This window comes from Ictidomys tridecemlineatus, chromosome 3, assembly GCF_052094955.1.
Source record: "Ictidomys tridecemlineatus isolate mIctTri1 chromosome 3, mIctTri1.hap1, whole genome shotgun sequence".
Lineage (NCBI taxonomy): Eukaryota > Metazoa > Chordata > Mammalia > Rodentia > Sciuridae > Ictidomys > Ictidomys tridecemlineatus.
Genome location: NC_135479.1, coordinates 12,599,398 through 12,617,648, shown reverse-complemented (window position 1 = coordinate 12,617,648; position 18,251 = coordinate 12,599,398). Strand labels below are relative to the sequence as shown.

At 39.8% G+C, this 18,251-nt stretch overlaps 1 protein-coding gene across 2 annotated transcripts; it reads left to right on the top strand.

Moving 5' to 3' along the window:
- Nucleotides 1–5,086: 5,086 nt before the first annotated feature.
- Nucleotides 5,087–16,763, top strand: Apoh (apolipoprotein H). 2 transcript variants are annotated; one of them, XM_005328232.4, is made up of 8 exons: nucleotides 5,087–5,220; nucleotides 5,600–5,776; nucleotides 7,214–7,310; nucleotides 7,903–7,979; nucleotides 11,135–11,323; nucleotides 12,786–12,965; nucleotides 14,597–14,794; nucleotides 16,611–16,763. In XM_005328232.4, the coding sequence occupies exons 1-8, from the start codon at nucleotides 5,157–5,159 to the stop codon at nucleotides 16,664–16,666; spliced, it is 1,038 nt and encodes a 345-aa protein (XP_005328289.1). In that variant the 5' UTR covers nucleotides 5,087–5,156; the 3' UTR covers nucleotides 16,667–16,763. The 2 variants fall into 2 exon arrangements, with proteins under 2 accessions (XP_005328289.1, XP_077897961.1); XM_078041835.1 differs by lacking the exon at nucleotides 5,600–5,776 and having other exon boundaries at nucleotides 5,098–5,220.
- The last annotated feature ends 1,488 nt before the right edge of the window (nucleotides 16,764–18,251 follow it).

Here is an 18,251-nt window from a genome sequence, read left to right as displayed (position 1 = left end):
TGGACACAACATCTTTGTCTGTATGTGGTGCTGAGGATCGAACCCGGGCCGCACGCATGCCAGGCGAGCGCGCTACCGCTTGAGCCACATCCCCAGCCCCTTGGATTTTTTTTCTTAATAATTTTTCCATTTGCTCTACTAAATCACACTTGGAGGGTTGTATCTTTAAAACATCATTTAACATTGATAATCAGCCAGTCCTTTGGTTATTATCCTAGGTTAACTTTTGCAGTGTGAGTTGAAATACATGGAAAGGAAGATAGATCAGTCAGTAGATAACTACACAGTACTCAAGTTATACAGAACAATGTATCCCAAATGGGAAGATGGAAATAATTGAATGGTACAATTTCATCTCGTCTTTCCAGAAGGCTTTTCATCAGACCCATGTGTGTTTTTGGAAGAGTTCTGGGAACATTTTGTAGTTCTCAGACATGTTCAAGTGGCAAAGCACTTAGGACTAATAATAATCATAATTTATTAATTGTGCAGATTTTCTTCTATCATCTTTGCATTTAATTACGGGAACAAGCGAAAATTTTACCAGCCAAAAAATAAAAATGAAAATAACAACCACAAGTCCACATGATTCCTATCAGACTAACTTTGATCTAGTATTTTTACATTTTCCTGTTACTGTTATTTGGCATCATTTTCCAAAGTTCAGTAGCTGGCAAATGAGAGCAGGGTGACAATGTTGAGAGAGAAAGGGAAGGAAGGGAAAGAAAATTAAGAGAATTGCATTGATTATTAAGGGGTGATGCAAATGAAATTTGAGGCCTCACGTGGTGCAGTTTAAGAATAGAATCTTGGACCTGGGGGTGTAGCTCAAGAGCAGAGCATGTGCTTAGCAAGTACGAGGCTGGGTTTGAACCCCAGCACTAAAACAAATAAAAAAGTCAGGCAAAGTCTCCCCTAGTAACCACTGAAAACATCTTCAAGAAATCCACAAAAAAAGCACTTTTTAAAAAATGTTATTTTAAAATAATTTCAATTTCAAACATACAGAGAAGTTGCAGAAATAAAACAAAAAAATTTCCATACCCTTTTAGTCCCAAATTTCCAAAATTTGCACCAGATGTCCCTTCAGGCTCATAGCAGAAAAATCACATGATGCACCCATTTATTATGTGTCTCTAAATTTCCTCAATCTTTTCTTTGCCCTTTGTAGCTTTTGCTTTTTGAAGATTCCAGGACAGTCAGGTTACACAGTGTCTTTCGACTGGAGTGTATACAATGCTTGTGGTATGACTCAAATCAGTATGTTTTGGGTAGGACTATTGCAGAGTGATATTGTATTCTTCTCATTGCATTCTGTGGGAGGGGCGCATGCGATGCCAATTGTTCCTGTTAATGGTGGCATTAATTTTGATTGATGGTGTCTGCCAGGTTCTTCCCAAATAAATTCTGCTTTTCCCTCCTTTGCAATAAATAATTATATGCAGAAACGTTTTTAGGACTGTGTGAGCATTTCATTTCTTATCCCACTTGTGCCCTCTAGTTTTATCATCTATTGCTATTTTTTTGCCAGAATTAAATATTTCTATGATGATTTCAGAATTATGATTTTCTAATTATAGTGTTCCTACTGTACAATTGATTGGCATCCTACTGTGAGAACTTCCTTATCTGTCCATATACTTATTACATGTTTATTGCTATCAAAGTAGACTCACTACCTTCTATTTTTCAGGTTAATTTAAGAAAAGATTGAGGGGCTGTTGTTGTGGCTCATGCTTGCTTAGCATGTGTAAAACGCTGGGTTCGTTCCTCAGCACCACATAAAAATAAATAAATAAAGGCATTGTGTTCATCTATAACTGAAAAAAAAAAACTTAAAAAAATTGAGATGAGGTGTTACTATGTTGCTCAGACTAGCCTGGAACTCCTGGGCTCAAGTGATCCTCCTATCTCAGCCTCCTGAGTAGCTGGGATTGTAGATGCATGCCACCTCACCTGGTTTTGGCTCCTATCTTGTTCAGTGGATGATAACTCACTACTATCTTTATTTACTTGACACAGAGCTTGTCCCGAATTGGATCAGGGACCCTTTAAGTTCTTCGGAGACATTTTGGCATGTTCCTATCATTCTCTGAGCGTTATCTGAAGTTGTGCTTCACATCCTGATATTTCCCTGCCCCAGGCCTGAAACAGTCAATTTTCCAAGGAGCCTGGCTTTTTTCAATGGAGAGCTGATTTTCAGAAACCAAGATGTAGGGACCAGGGGTGCTCATTGATACTGGCTGCATTGCGGTTCCCAGGCTATCCCAGTGTACAGAGCTGGGAATCATATGGATGAGCAGGCACACCATTGCAATCTATATTTATTTCTGGGTCTATCTACTGATTTAGTCCACTTTCCATTGCGGTGACGAAATGCCTGAAAGAAGCAATGTAGAAGGAGAAAAGATTTATTTTGGCTCAGTTTCAGTCCAGTGTTTGCTGGATCCATTGCTCTAGGCCTGTGGTGAGGCAGAATATCACAGTGGGCAGCATGTTGTAGAACAAAGCTGCTCACTTCATGGCAGCTGGAAAGCAGAGATCAGGAGGGGCCAGGACTAGATAAAGCCTTCTCGGGCACATCCCAAAGAAACTATTTCCTTCAACTGGGACCTGTCTCCTGAGTTTCCACCACATCCCAATAGCCTACTAAACTATGAATCTACCAATGGATTATTCCGTTGATGGATTAGAGTCCTCACGATCTAATCACCTACCAAAGGCCTCACCTCTGAACACTGTTGCCTCTAGAACCAAACCTTCAACACATAGCTTTGGGGAGAAATTTCAGATCTAAACCAAAACACCCTCTACACGTGCAAAAATTGAACTGCTATCTCCTTCTCCAGTCCAAAGCCACAGGGTTCGTTTGAACTTTCCTTCTCTCTGTACGGCCACTTCCCTTTGTCAATGAGAAATCTCACTCCTGATATCCTGAACATATCTGCTTGTTGGCTCGGAATCTTGTATGTAGCTCCTCTTGTCACACCACGAGGATGCCATGCTCACACGGATCACCTCGACTGACCCATTCAGGTTCCCTTGAGTTTGGGACTGAGTTTAGGTGGAAGGAAGGAAGAGAGGGTGAGAGAGATAGAGGTAGGAAAGGAGGAAAGAAAGACAGGAGAGGGAGCAGGAGGGACGAAAGAAATGAGAGGAAAGAAGGAAGAAACGCATTGGTTTCCAGTTGAGATATAATTAAGGAAATGTACAGATGTTAAATGTGTAGTTTGATGACTTTGGAAAATTGCAGGTATGCAAGTACAACCACCTAAAATAAAACGTAGAATATTTATGTCCTTCTGGAAAACTTCCTCAGGAAAGGGAATACATCATTAAAACCCTTCTCTCCTCACTGCTCCTCTTAATTTGATCAGTTTGCGGCATCGGCCAAAAATATTCTCTTCTCAATTTAAACCTTCTTTTCCCTAGTTTTCTTTTCCTGATGCCAATCCTGGTTGATTCCTCTCTTTCTCCATCTACCTTAGAGCTTCATTATGCAGAACAGCTCAGCACCTCTCAGCTTTATTCGTGTCTTCTCTTCTCCACCTGTTGAGGGAATTTGCTACAATAAAACGGTACCTGGAATTTATCCAGTTAGCAAGAATCCCTCCCCTGAGAAGGGCAAAAGAAGAACCACCATCATTTTCTATTGGAAGAAGCACACTTTTTTTTTTTTTTGGTCATACCTTGATTTTGTTCATTTATTTTTATGTGGTGCCGAGGATCAAACCCAGGGCCTTGCGCGTGCTAGGTGAGCTCTACCGCTGAGCCACCACAGCCCCAGGAGCACACTTTTATTATCATGGAACATAGTGTTCATTAGAAGCGTAGTTTAAGAATCACTGCCTGACCCAAGAACTTATCAAGTGATGTGTGTCAAGGAACTTTGGACCCATGGGTATAAATCAAGACCACCCAAGTGAAAACTAACAGAGGTTGTTGGTTCAGAACTTGCTATATATAGCCAGGAAGTCAGCCATCATCGTGTATTAGGCAGAGACTCAAAATGAGGCAGAGTGGGAAAACTTCATAACAGAAAAAAATATAAGGTTTCTAGCATGTCCTGGTGGGTTGATGGTGTGGGGAAGATGGAGGCAAGCTAATTGGATGTGCGGCATCCTCTGTGTGACTGATTAGAAGAACTTGTTTGGCTTTCTCAAATTGGGCCAATTGCTACAGAGGTTGTGGATTCACTTCCTAGACTGGGTGCTGCAGAGACCAGTCTATTTTCATATATGGTCTGGCCATGGTCCATCTGTATATTCAGTCTCTTAGAGTAAATGATGTATTAGGGAAATATGGAGTCATGGATGGTCTTCTCCAAGCTCTCCCAAGCAACATCATCAGCAATTGCCCATTCTCTCTTCCTACTCAACTCCTTTTCTTCTTTGAGTCCCAACCTGTAATAGCATATCAACTTTTCAACCCCTAAAACAGACCAGAAACCCCCCTGGACAGATCTAAGATGTACTGTGAATGGATGAGCAGGACTTTATATTGATTTGACATAGAGTCCTGTTCATCCATTGAGATTGAAGAATCAAGGAGGACTCTAAGGTCACACAACTGGGAGCCACATGTTGTTATTATTAACGACATGTAAAAGGGAAATTGGCAAGAAATAGTCATATTTGTGAGATGTCAAGTTCATGTGTTAAGGTGTAGGTGTCTCCTTGAAGATGTTCTTTAGAATCACACAGTTGGAAACGGGAAGATCATTTTAGAGATGTGGAGATGGAGACACAGATTGAGTTAAATTTATATTACAAGGATGTTGGTGAGACAGGAGACTTTGGTGATCCATCTACAACATACAGGAAACAAAAGATGGAGAATGAGAGGTCCGAGCAATCTAGAAATTATCAGGGTTCTGCGAGAGGCGATAATGAACTACTATGTGCTCTTAAGAAAAATGTCATGTACCAAAGAGGAAACCGTCTTCCAAAGATTTCACAATAGACTCACCCATGTGGAGTAAATGATTAAAGAATGGAGATCTCAGAGTTCCTTTCAAAACATGACATTTTATCTCCTATTTACAGAGATAAAAGTACACCCCCAAAGTGGTTTAATATTTAAGCATGTTCATATTTGTGTCTCTCTTTTTTAGCAGAGGGATCCCACTTTGGTGGTGCCAGGGTGAATCATCAACAATGTTTTCTCCAGTGCTCATCCTGCTCTCGAGTTTTCTCTGCCATGCTATTGTTGCAGGACGGAGTAAGTATTCTTGCTTTGAGACAATAACTAATATATCCAACATCCTAATATATGTCAGGGATCAATAATAGTCTTTAATTTAGAGTAGATGTTGGAGAGACTGAATTGGCATTTACTCTTTGATATTGATAGACTTAAAGCTCCTTCATAAGACATTCAGCCACTTGAGCCTCAGGGTACGGACCTGTAATATGGGGATAATAATAATAACCCACTACAAATGACCGTTGAGGAAACTAGATGAGAAATTACACAAGAAGCATTTGGTGTGGAATTTGGTATACTTATTGTTGGTGGCAGTGACTATTTTCCACATGTGTGCTTTGAACTTAAATATATGAAGAGACTGCTTAACCGTCTTCTTGGTGCTCTATTTCAGCCTGTCCCCAGCCAGATGTCTTACCATTTTCCACAGTTATTCCATTAAAAACATCCTATGAGCCAGGGGAGCAGATAGTATACTCCTGTAAGCCGGGCTATGTGTCCCGGGGAGGGATGAGAAGGTTTACCTGTCCTCTCACGGGGATGTGGCCCATCAACACTCTGAAATGCACACGTAAGTTGGCACCTTCTCTCACATTCTCTTCCTTCCCTTGGGTTCTGGACGTTGATGGGGAATAACCTAAGTTGTCATGCTCTGGGTGCAGGGGCCAGTAGGGGCTGGCTGTGGAGGAACAAGAGGGCCCTGGAAGGCTCTGTGGGAGAGAGCAAGGACAATGGATGCAATTTAGAGGAGAGGAGGAGGTTATAGCCTGGCCCTAAGGGAGGTTAAGAAAAGAGACCACAACCCATCAAAGGGTTAAAAGACAAGTGGAGACAGTGTGAGCTACAAAGTGATGCCAAAGAGACACTCGGACAAACAAAATTGGAAAATTACCATAACTTTGGTCTATGCCTCAAAATAAAAGCAGAATGAAGAATTACTGAAGTGAATATAAATTTCATCTAAATTATGTATATATTTACAATAAAATGTAAATAAATGTAATATATGTTAAATTTATAATATATATTATATATAACTATTGTTTTATTGCAGATGGTTACTTTTATTTATCCCTCAGGATGGTTCTATGAAACAATGCTAGCCTTATTTTTATGGTCAAATATTAAGAAATGAAACACACTGGATTCCTGGGAAGTATATGTAGAAGTAAGGCAGTAAAAATAACTAAATGAGTCTATCAGAGCTCTAATTATTATGTTTATATAGACATAAACTTTGCTATAATTACAAATGTATATTCAAGTGATTTTAATATGCTTTTTTTTAAATTAAAAAATAAGCTTTTTATATTTTTGGTGCTAGGGATCAAATATAGGGTCTTGTGCATGCTGAGCATGTGCTGTATTTCCGAGGCTCTAAACATAATTTTTAATGAAAAATCATTATGCCATTACTGGGGAAAATTTTACTTTAAATCAGCAATAACTTTGGAATATTAACTATCATTTTAAAAAATTTTTAGTTGAGATGGATATAATACCTTTATTTTATTTTAATTTATTTTTCTTTGGTGCTGAGGATCGAACCCAGTGCCTCACACATGCTAGGCAAGTGCTTTACCACTGAGCCACAACCCCAACCCCTAACAATATCATTTTAAAGTTAATTTCCATGTGTATACCTCATGTTATTACATAGTGTGTGTATAATTTTGTATTTTTCTATTTTCATCAGCATATCATAAAAATTGACTACATCCCTAGAATCCTCATAATTTATATTTTATTGAATATATAATAGTTCAACTGTTGATTTACCCTGATTAATTGAAACAATCCTGTCAGTGAACATCTAGAATATCCAAATTCTGCAATTAGCAGGACAGTGTAATGAGCACTTGGTGCATGTATCATTTGCCTTAGTCTTGCTCTCTTAGAAGAGTTACTAGTAGAGTTACTGAATCAAAGGATGGAAACAAGTTCACATATCTTTGTTTTAATGAAAATTCTACAAGCAGAAATTTACCTTTGTCTTCTTAAATCACAGCCAGAGTATGTCCTTTTGCTGGAATCTTAGAAAACGGAGCTGTACGATATACAACTTTTGAATATCCCAACATGATCAGTTTTGCTTGTAATACCGGGTAAGGACTTTTATGAAACTAAGCAGCTGAGTACAGTTAGACATCAAGACTGGTTAATATTTCATTTATAGACTTTAGATTGAACTTGCTGTATTCAAAACAAGCTTAGTCCCACTTTTAATATATATTACAGTGGTATTGAGGGTGTAGTAAAGAGTAGAGAAGAAGTGAGTAATTTGGGGGTGTGGCTTCTACATCAACAGCTATGGAAATATCCAACAATTTACCTGCAGCATTTTCTGGGACACTCTATGGGCCCCAAGATTAGTTAATATCCTCAGGAAAAGCATGTACAATGGATAAGACGGTAGAAGTCAATAGAATGGAGAATGCTGGGGTACAGAGGTGCACTCTTCTAGTCTCAGCTATTCAGGGGGCCAAGGCAGGAGGATCACTTCACCCAGTACACTTGAGGCCAACCTGGCCAACATTGTGTGAGACCCTGTCTCTGGGGGCAGGAGAGGCTACAGGAGCTGGTAGTGTAGAGCTCAGAGGCAGAGCACATGCTCAGCATGTACAAATGCCTGGATTCAATCCCCAGAACATTTGAGATGCCAAGGATAGCTTGATAGATTGAAATTTTTCTTTGCAGGTTTTATCTGAATGGAACTAGTTCTTCTCAATGCACTGAGGAAGGAAAATGGAGTCCAGAGCTTCCTGTCTGTGCGGGTGAGTTTATGGGTCTCACTCATGGGTAGGGTGACATTTTGTCCCAAAATGTCTTGTTTTTAGCACTGAGAGTCCCACATCCCAGAAACTCCTTAGTCCCAGAATCCTACCATTTCTGGCTCAGGGAGATGGTTGGTCACCCTAGGTTCATCCTGAGATGATCAACCCCCCTAGATGATCAACCACACTGGAATGATAGAAGACATTTTACTCAAGAACACATGTCATATCCATTACCTGGTGGGGCCAGTAATTGCTGGGTTTGCCAATTCCAAAGCCTCCATGGTGTTTTAGTAACGGTTTAGATATGCCTGGCATTGGCTTATTGGGGACTGTCAGTTTGACTAGGGGAACTTCCACAAGCCGTGAGATTGACATTTCCCCTATGTCCCCATCCCCTGCTCTGGAACCCCATTCATTCATTCATTCATCCCCATCTTTAGTAAGCATGAATTAATGATCCAGGAGATGCCAGATCCTGCTCAGCACTGAGGCTGTAAGGCTGAAGAAGACAGTTTTGTCCCCAGAGAATGATTCTAGTGATGGAGATATAAAAGTAACCCTTCACAGTAACCCACGAAGCCCCGCATTTTCAATTCTGCAAATATCCTAAGGAAATTGACAAAGTGTATTAAAATAGGTTGGAAATCATAATCTGAAGCTTATGCATCCTTCATTATCATTAAGAATGAAAATACAGGGCTGGGGCTATAGTTCAGAGGTAGAGTACTTACCTAGATTGTGTGGAGGCACTGGGTTCGATCCTCAGCACCATATAAAAATAAACAAAATAAAGATATTGTATCCATCTATAACTAAAAAGAGTTTTTTTTTAAAAAAAAAAAGAATGAAAATACAGATTGTCCTATAAATAGGACACTTGGATAAAATAGTATCATTCACACACACACACACACACACACACACACTATGTATATATAATAGGTTCAGGAGTATTGTGCTGTTTTCATCCTGGTGGGTTTCCATTGCATCATATGCTAAGCAGATGTCTCTGGAAAGTCAACAAGTTTCTGAGACATTTCTTGTCTTTGTTTATGAATTTGTGAATAATCTGTGCACTTAGAACACATATATCAATTATTTGAGTGAATGAAGGCCAATATTTTTTTTTCTTTTTACCTCTAACAAAACTGGACTACTTGGAAACCATCCAATTATTTCATCCACATTCCCGCTGCAGTTATTACAGGTCCCCACTGCCTTTGGTTGAGGCACCTTGGCTCCACTCTTTTTATTTTTTTATGGAATTGTGTTCATAATGTCTGATGATCATTTAATTCACGGTCAAACATTCTTCAGAGATACCTAGAATTTAATTTTCCTCAAGCATTCAGCATAATTGTTTTCTCTAGAATACTCTTTGAGGTACAAGAGCACAAGTCACAACTTGTCAACAAATAACCACAAGGGGCAACCAGTAGAGTGTACTGCAGCCGTGCAGTGCCTAGCACATTATTGCGATGATACCTTGTCCCGGCGTCCTATTGATAGAACAGCTACTTTGAAACATTAACACTTTGCAATACAGTACATTTCTCAAAGTAAATGACAGGTGAGTTCTAGAGTGCAGTTCTTATATTATGTGTCAGTATGTACATGGTATTTCTTTCAGTTGAACGTTTAGTAGAAGTAATTTTCTCAGAAAAGTTTATGCCATTTGCACAATGAATTCAAAACTACTTTAGAATGCTCCAACCATTCTCCTATTAGTTTTCTCAAAAGAATAGCCCCCTAAGAAATATTTTGAAGTTCCCAGAGTGATATATTTATAGCTCAATTTAAGCTTTTGTAGGTGTGATGAGAATGGAATGATGAGAAATAAAGGGGTGAGTTAAGAGCCCTCCAAGGGCCTTGCAGTCTAGGATTCCTGACAGATTCCTCCAGAGTCCTGGGGGGTGGGGCGGGGGAGCTCGTTCAGGTTATGTCAGACTCAGCATGGGCCTTTCTTCTGCAAGGAGGGCTGTTCTCATGTTTCCGAACTTGGTGATTTTATATAAGTCCAATCTTTGACCAGGAGGCCCAGGTATCAGAATAGGTAACAGCAAAAGTTGTTTAACTTTTCAGTGAGATCGATCCTAGCAAAAAAAAAAAAAAAAGCAAGTAGAAAAGTAAAGCAATTCCAAATAAATTCTAATTTTAGAATCTAATTTTAGAAAAACCAAACTACAAAAACAAGCTCTTTAAGGATAAATTAAGTAGAGGTTTTACTCAGCAGTAGGAATCACCTAGGTTCCTATAAATAATTTGTTTACCTTTTCAAGTAGCTTTATACCAATGATGTAAATTCACCTTGTCTTTTTAGTTTCAAACAGGCTACTTCATCTTCAATCTGATCTGAATGAGTGAGTCTCACACTTTAATGTACATATGAATCATCTGCACATATTATTAAAGTGTAGACTCTGATTCAAGCATCCAAGGTGGAGGCTGGGCTTCCACATTTCTAAGAAGCTCCCAGGATTTAATATGCATGCAACTTGAATACAGTGCCCAAACTGCTAGTCCATGGACCACTCTTTGAAGATATTTCAAGTCAAATCACAATTGGGTCACTCCGTTCTGGATTGGTGTAACTGTCTCTGAACTTGTTGAAATTCCTTATTGGTCAGGGCATGGTGATAAGCCATGACCGTGTCTCTGTGTCCTGGAGGCTGCACGTATAAGCCCCATGCATACAAAGTCCAAAAGCAGGAGACATTTAATAGAATAAACAAACTGAGCTAGCAATGGAACTCAGACGTCACAACTTTGTACCAAATGCTGTCTTCAGTCATTATTTTAGGATGGTGTTCTAGCGTGTTCTCCATAAATTCTACCTTCCAGAAACATCTTCCAAGGTAGCATTTAGATCAAAGATTTTATGGAAACCTAATCATTGTGTTGTAAAGGACAAATTAAAAGCAGCAAGACTTAAATTTATTTCAGTTTTTAGTTATTTGACTGGTTTGGACATCCAATTTGGGAATTGCATTTTCTTATTTGGCATTTATAATTGAGTCTTATTTCCCTGTTATTTGATCAAGTTTCACATTTTCTCAAGTTCGTTTTTGGATTTTCCTTTTTTCCCCCCCTGAAAAGAGTACATTTACAAGACTCAACTATTTTCATAGAAATGATGTTATTTCTTTTCCCAGCCATAACCTGTCCTCCACCACCCGTACCTAAATTTGCAACACTGCATGTTCATAAGCCATCAGTTGGGAACAACTCCCTCTACCGGGACACGGCAGTCTTTGAATGTTTGCCGAAATATGCTATGTTTGGAAATAATACAATTACCTGCACAGCTCATGGAAACTGGACTGAATTACCAGAATGCAGGGGTAAGTGAATGATATGACAAAATAATTATGGTAGTGTGGATTTCCAGTTTTGAAAAGTATTAAAAAATTCCAACTTTCATGGAGTATTTCAAAGTACTCATTCCACAAATGTTTACTGAGCATCTACCATGTGTCAGGCTGTGTGCCAGGCACGGGGGATAATACTAGATAATACCTGAAATGAAATAAATATCATGCAACTAACTGCCTGGAGCAACCTGGGAAATCTTCCCAGAGGTAGTGACCCTTGAACAGGCCCAGGAGAAGAGGAGCATGAGGAAAAGGTATACCACACAGGGCACAACCCTTGCAAAGTCAGAGAGCCATGCAAGGACAAGGGGGGTCCACAGACAGTTGAGCATTTCCACGAGGCTGGTGGAGAGAAGTCTGCATTAGGAGACAAAGATCAAAACTGAGCAGCACTCCAATTATGACGCCTTTGCAATCTTGACCTAAACTTAAAAAAAAAAAATCACAGAGATGTTTGATTTTCTCTAAAAAAAAGTATGAAAATTCTTCCTCCTTTCACTTCATCTGTCATCACTATCTTTGGATTTGCCATCTGCATAACAAATGACAGATGATAGAGTTTATCATGCATGCAAGGAGTTAGGCTAAGGACTGTTAACATCTCCAGTGGTAGACATTAGGGGCAACTATTGAATAATTCAAAACATAAATGGATTTTCTTGTGGGTGAACTACCAATAACAACAAAAGCTAGCACCTTTTTGGGGAGCACTTCACTGTGAGCCATGCACTTGTTTCCTGTCACATAAATGTCATCTCACTAATTCTCCCAAATCCTGAGCAGTAGGTTCTTTTCTCCTTTTTTTTCCAACCCTTCACCTAGATGTATCAAGTATTAACAAGTGTGACATGTCACCTCATTAAACTACCTCCCCAGGCTGCTTCTGGCTGCAGCCTTGCTCTCCTGAGCTGCAGTCACTAGGGATATGAGTTGGGGCTTCACTGGGGAGGATCTTGAGGAAGCTGGGAAAGCAGCACTGTTTTTCTTGGACATATTTCATGCTGCCTTCTTGCAGAGTCTGAAGACAATAATGATGATTATGCTTGACATTTCAGAATTAAACAGTGATGTGCAAAGTGTGCAATGGGGTCTTTGTGTTTTAATTTCATGGTTTGTTGAGTATAAGAAAGATTTTTTTTCTAAGCCACTATCTTAGAATGCAATGACACCTTAATGATTATATGTGAAAGCCCCAAACACCCACTAGAATGTCATTAATTACATTCCAAGTGGTGTTTATTTTTTAAATACTCAGAGTCCCATAAGTATAAGAGAATGGAGACCGAATTGAGCATAACATACCTAGAAATTGCATACCAGTTTGGGGAACACCCAGTAATTCAGTGGTGTAATGGAGACAAGAATGTAACCATTCTCAAACTACTGGGCAACCTATTTATTACTAATATGTCTTACTGAATAAACTTTATAGAAGTAAAATGCCCATTCCCAACAAGACCAGACAATGGATTTGTAAACTATCCTGCAAAACAAGTATTGACTTACAAGGATAAAGCCACGTATGGATGCCACGATACATATAACCTGGATGGCCCGGGAGAAGTCGAATGCACCAAAATGGGAAACTGGTCTGCACAGCCAAGCTGTAAAGGTATGAAAATATGGGTCCTCAAAGTTTCTGAATTTATCCAGTGGACCGCCTTTGCTGGCCATTTTCTTTTTTTAATTTTTTTTTTTTTTTTTTGCTATTTTCTTGTTCTATTCATTTTCCACTTGCTTCATAGCTATTGGCATGTGAAGCTTCATGTTAAGGAAGCTTGCTTGAGATTAAACTGTGGGAAATAAACAATTCCTTTTTAAGTATAGATAATATGGTGGAAGATCATGTGGGCTTATTATATTTGCTTTTAAATCCTTGCCTGTAAACATCTTTTTTTTTCTTTCTCTATCTGCACAAGGCTCTTTGTGTTGCAGAAAATCAACTACACATTCAAACTAGTTCAAAGAAACAGGGGCTTGTGATAAAAAGGATGTGTGGAGAGGGGAAAATGAAATACAACTGGTTCTTCTGAGGATTGGAACTATGGCTACTCTTTTCACCTCCCAGTGGCCTCTCCCATCTCTGTGCCTCTCTGCTTACTTACACTTGGCCTGATTATACACCAGGGTCTCTCTGCTAAAGGATATGTCACCAGCCGGCATATTTTCTCTGAGATGCTGGGTCATTTAGAGTTAGATGTCTATCCAGTCTTGATCCAGTCAGTGTCACAGTTATGCAAAGAATAGCAACCTAGCATTGTATCTCTGCTCGGGTTGCTGTGGGCTGAACAGTTTACACAGGAATAGAAAATTAGGCTCGGCAGGTAAAATGGTGAATGACTAGTGTCTTTGGTTGGAATTCCCTGGAAATAGACAGGGATTAAAGCGCAATTGATTTCTTAAGCTAGTGTCTCAGAAGAAAGTTAGTGAGACAGGAGGGATAAGGAAGGGCACTGGTTCTTGACTTTCACTGTGCAGCAGAATCTCCTAGAGGGCTTATTTAAACTCAGATTTCTGGGCTCTACCCCCAGTTTCTGATTCAGTAGATCTGGGATGGGACCTGGTTTATGCATTTCAAGCAAGTTCCCAGATGACACTGATGCTGCTGATCCTGAGATTATGTTTTAAACAGGGTGTGGTCTCTTCTAGAGTTTGGTTCATTTTCATCATTCCAGGAACTCTGGGACACAAATTGTTTCTGAGTTTATGGGGATCTGCATTTTGTATTCCCTTGTCCGTTAGTCATTGGCTGTGGGCTGTTCTCTTCCCTGACTCTGAGGGTGGTAGTAGGAGTAGTTTGCACAACCATCTTAATGAAGTGCTCTCCCTATGGCTGAAGGTATTTTTTTTTTTTTTAAGAGAAAGGATCATTTGTGAGCTATTGTGGACCACAGTGGCTAGCTGATAGGATATACCAACTTAATAAATGGGATCTGAGCGGGGCAGTGTAGGCTTACATGAAGTTTTGTTTTCTTTTAAACTGAAGTCTAGAAGCTGAAACTTCTGCTCTGACCTTAGTAGCTACTATAGGGAAAGGCACGTGGAAGGCCATGATTGATGATTCTATTGATAGAGGTTGGCTGTTAGCAATCATATTGACATTATCCACTATGTTGGTTTTTTGGAATCCCCTTGCCTTGACCCATTTCTTTCAGGTATACTTGTCTATTAATCCAAACATACATTGTCTTTAAGAAAGATTCACTGAATTCTTAAGTCTTAACTACACACTTTCTCTTTCAGCATCTTGTAAATTATCTGTTAAAAAAGCCACTGTGCTATACCAAGGAGAGAGAGTGAAGCTCCAGGAAAAATTTAAGGATGGAATGAAACATGGTGAAAAAGTCTCTTTCTTCTGCAAAAATAAGGAAAAGAAGTGTAGCTATACAGAGGAGGCTCAGTGCATAGATGGCACCATTGAAATCCCCAAATGTTTCAAGGGTAAGTCTGCACTACTGTGTTCAGCTAGGATTTCTCTTGCCATAATTAGCACTTGTGTTATATAATGACTGTAAGACGCCTTATCAAGGTTTTTTGTTTTTGTTTTTGTTTTTCTTACTGGGGATTGAATTTGAGGGCACTTAGCCACTGAGCCACGTCCCCAGCCTTTTTTTATGTTTTATTTTGAGACAGGGTCTTGTAAATTGCCAGATACTTGCTTAGTTGCTGAGGCTGGCTTTGAACTTGTGATCCTCCTGCCTCAGTCTCCATAATTGCTGGGATTAAAGGTGTTCTTCACCTCATCCGTTGGCCACAAGACTGGTGACAGGAAAAAACAATCAGATGAAGCCAGAATCGGTTTATTGTCTCCACTTGCATTAAAAAAAATTCCAATTATTTTCCTTAAATTCAGCATCATGGTTTACACAATGAATGTCAAAGTAAACTATGATATTTGACATAATTTTAAGTTAGAATTGAACAATAATGTTGAATCAAATATTGAATAATTCTTTGTCCCAAATGAAAAAGAACTCATGGCAATAGTAATTGGTCTACAGAGCTATAATTTTTTTCCTTCCTTCATCATGCCTAGTTTGAAAACTATCCTTTAGAGCAAAATATTCATTAGAGCAAAATATTTTTAGGGAAGATGATATTAAATTTGTGTGAGATAAAGAAGTTATAATAACTAGCATTTTGAGAACTAAATGTTAACGTTTTAGGTTTCAGGTTTAGGGTGTAAGTATCTTTGTCACTAGGAAGGGAGACCCAGCTAAAGGCTGAAGCTGTTGCTAGTTCTAAGTTTAGAAATGTTCCAAGAAAGTGGGCGGCCCCCTATTGGCAGCTGGGAGAGGACAGGTGAGAGCAGATGGAGTGAAGAAGAGTGGGATCTAAGCAGTGGCAACCAGAGGGAGAGAAGGAAATGATGTACACCTCACAAGGTAGGCTTGATTATGAGAAATGTCGTGCACGACATGGAGTAAGTCCTCCACCAATGACAGTATATCTACATTTTAACTACAAACAGAACTGCATGGAATAAAATGTTATTGTGCAAAAGATGGCAGAGGCCCTGGTGAGATGTTAAGCACTAAAACTGAGAAAGTATAATAAGCCTAGCATAGATCAATAGAAAAATATTAGTAAAGGGGCTGGGTGCGGTGGTGCAGGCCTGTAAGCTCAGTGACTCGGGAGGCTGAGGCAGGAGGATCACAAGTTCAAAGCCAGTAGTGAGGCCCTAAGCAACTTAGCGAGACCCTGTCTGAAAATACAAAATAAAAAGACAGAGGGGTGTGACTCAGTGTAAAAATACCCCTGGGTCCAATCCCTGGTACCAAAAAAAAAAAAAAAAAAAAACAAACCCAAAATCCAACCAACCAACCAACCAAACAAACAAACAAAAACACCCCCCAAAATAAAAACAAGAACAAAAAAAAAAAAAAAAAAAACAACTCACAAACCAGAGCCTTGTTGATATATTTTTTCAGGCTCTTCTTCTGCATGTTCTTCAGACAGATGCAGCAATGTTATGCATTGAAGAATAAATAAAGGGATGATACAGTATTTTTTTTCTCTTTTAATCACGACTGTCAGAGTTATCTAAAACCCTTTATTTTCTCTCTTGGAAATGTGTGCCTAATCATTGCCTGAATGTTTTCTCTCCAATATTTAAACCCCACACTAAATGGTATCATTCATACAATCATATTTATTCTGCACTTTTGTAACATGTATTTTAGATTTGGCTTAGCTACTTAACAAATTCAAGAAACGATCATTTCTCTTAGAATGTTTATCTTTTTCTCCCCAACAGAACACAGCTCTTTGGCTTTCTGGAAAACAGATGCATCAGATGTGAAGCCATGCTGAAGCTGCCTTCAATGGAGATCAAGGGCTGTGCTTGTACCTGTGCTTTGCAAGGAACCAGTGGGAGTGGAGAAATAAAGTCCCTGAACCTACCACCTCAGCCACTTTACTTCTCGTGTCTTGCATTTAGTTGTGTGATCTAGTCAAAAAACCCAGAGGCTTGGAACATCACCATTTCATGGCTGGGAAGTGGAAAGGGTAAACCATTATCTGGGTGACCCAGCTCCCATCGTCTAATCCTGCTCTCAAACACTTTCACCTAAAACAATGCAATGCACTTTATTTTTTAATTTAAATAGCCTGGTTTATAGACACCCCCCCACACACATCTGTGTTACCTGTCTTCTGTTCGGAGAAACCTCCAGATGTCTGCTTTTATGACACAGCTCCCAGTTAATTCTTGTGCTTCCTCAAGTTAGTGAAGTATCACCATAGAAGAATAAGGTGGACTTTCAGGTCCAAAGAACTTGATTGGAATCCTTAATGTTGGGTATACATAATGCAAAAAAAAAAGTGAACAAAAAATATTTTCTTTCCCCACTAAGGTTCCAAGGTCCATCACAGACATCACTTCTTGGCACGTGTTCAACTCCCTCGCCCTTCTCTTTTTCTACAGTATGCACTGCCCCAAACCCACCCAGGGCTCTATCTGCCTTCCCTGTGTCTGTCTGTACCTGAGCAGCTGAATGTTGCTGGAAGAAAAGGAAAAACTCACAGTCCTACCTTAGATTCACCAATGCAAACCTCACACAAGCCCTCAGCTCTGCCCAGCAATCCCACCACACTTCCCTGATTCGCTCACTGCCCTCACCCTCCAAAGCGGCTGTTTCTCTCCCCAGTCCTCACCCAGAGCCACCTTCCTGCATCTTGCTGTTTCTCCTCTCTCACTTGGTGGAGGATTTAATGGGCGGGCCCAGGTAGGACTGTGAAGCAGTGAAAATATGAAATGAGGAGTTCCTTTGGCATCTGGCAGGTGATTATTGGCTTTTTACAACACATCCCAGCTGTGGGCCTTTTGCTCAATTTCCAAGTGCCTCTCAATAAACAGTCTCACCATCAGGCTTTTCTCTTCCTTCACAATGATGGTTCTTCACTCGGATCAACCAAGACATTAATCCAGAACTTTTGAAGTCCTGTAGCCTAGTTTACAGCCCATGAAGGGACACACTGAATGGGAGATGGTTTACTTAGAGATTTATTATTTATGACCTATCTCCAGGGCATAACCAATATGGCTTGGAAAGAGTTGGAATGGATGGCAGCTGGACTGGGGCTTGGTGATGGAGGGTCAGAGCTGGAAGCCCCCTGATGTACCAGTATTATCCTTCGTTCGCTAGACCATGAGAAAGTGAGGGAAGGGTCCCACGAGAGGAGGTGGTGGTCTAGCGGTTGGCACTCACAGCACATGGGCAACAGCTATTTGCCAACTGGTAAATAGAGGCTTTTCAATATGTTAATAGCCTGTATGGTCTTATTTGTATGCCCTATCATGCCTGCTTCAATTTAGAGAAGGACAGGTGCTAAAGACTTGGTTGGTGGTTATTGGGAGGTGGTGGAAACATCAGGAGGTGGGTCCTGGTCGGAGGAA

Excerpts from the sequence above, each read along its gene's own strand:
- Apoh (XM_005328232.4), top strand. The coding sequence starts at position 5,157 with ATGTTTTCTCCAGTGCTCATCCTGCTCTCGAGTTTTCTCTGCCATGCT. Across the intron at positions 5,221-5,599 it reads TGCTATTGTTGCAGGACGGA|CCTGTCCCCAGCCAGATGTC; the intron begins GTAAGTATTCTT and ends GCTCTATTTCAG. Across the intron at positions 7,980-11,134 it reads AGAGCTTCCTGTCTGTGCGG|CCATAACCTGTCCTCCACCA; the intron begins GTGAGTTTATGG and ends TTCTTTTCCCAG.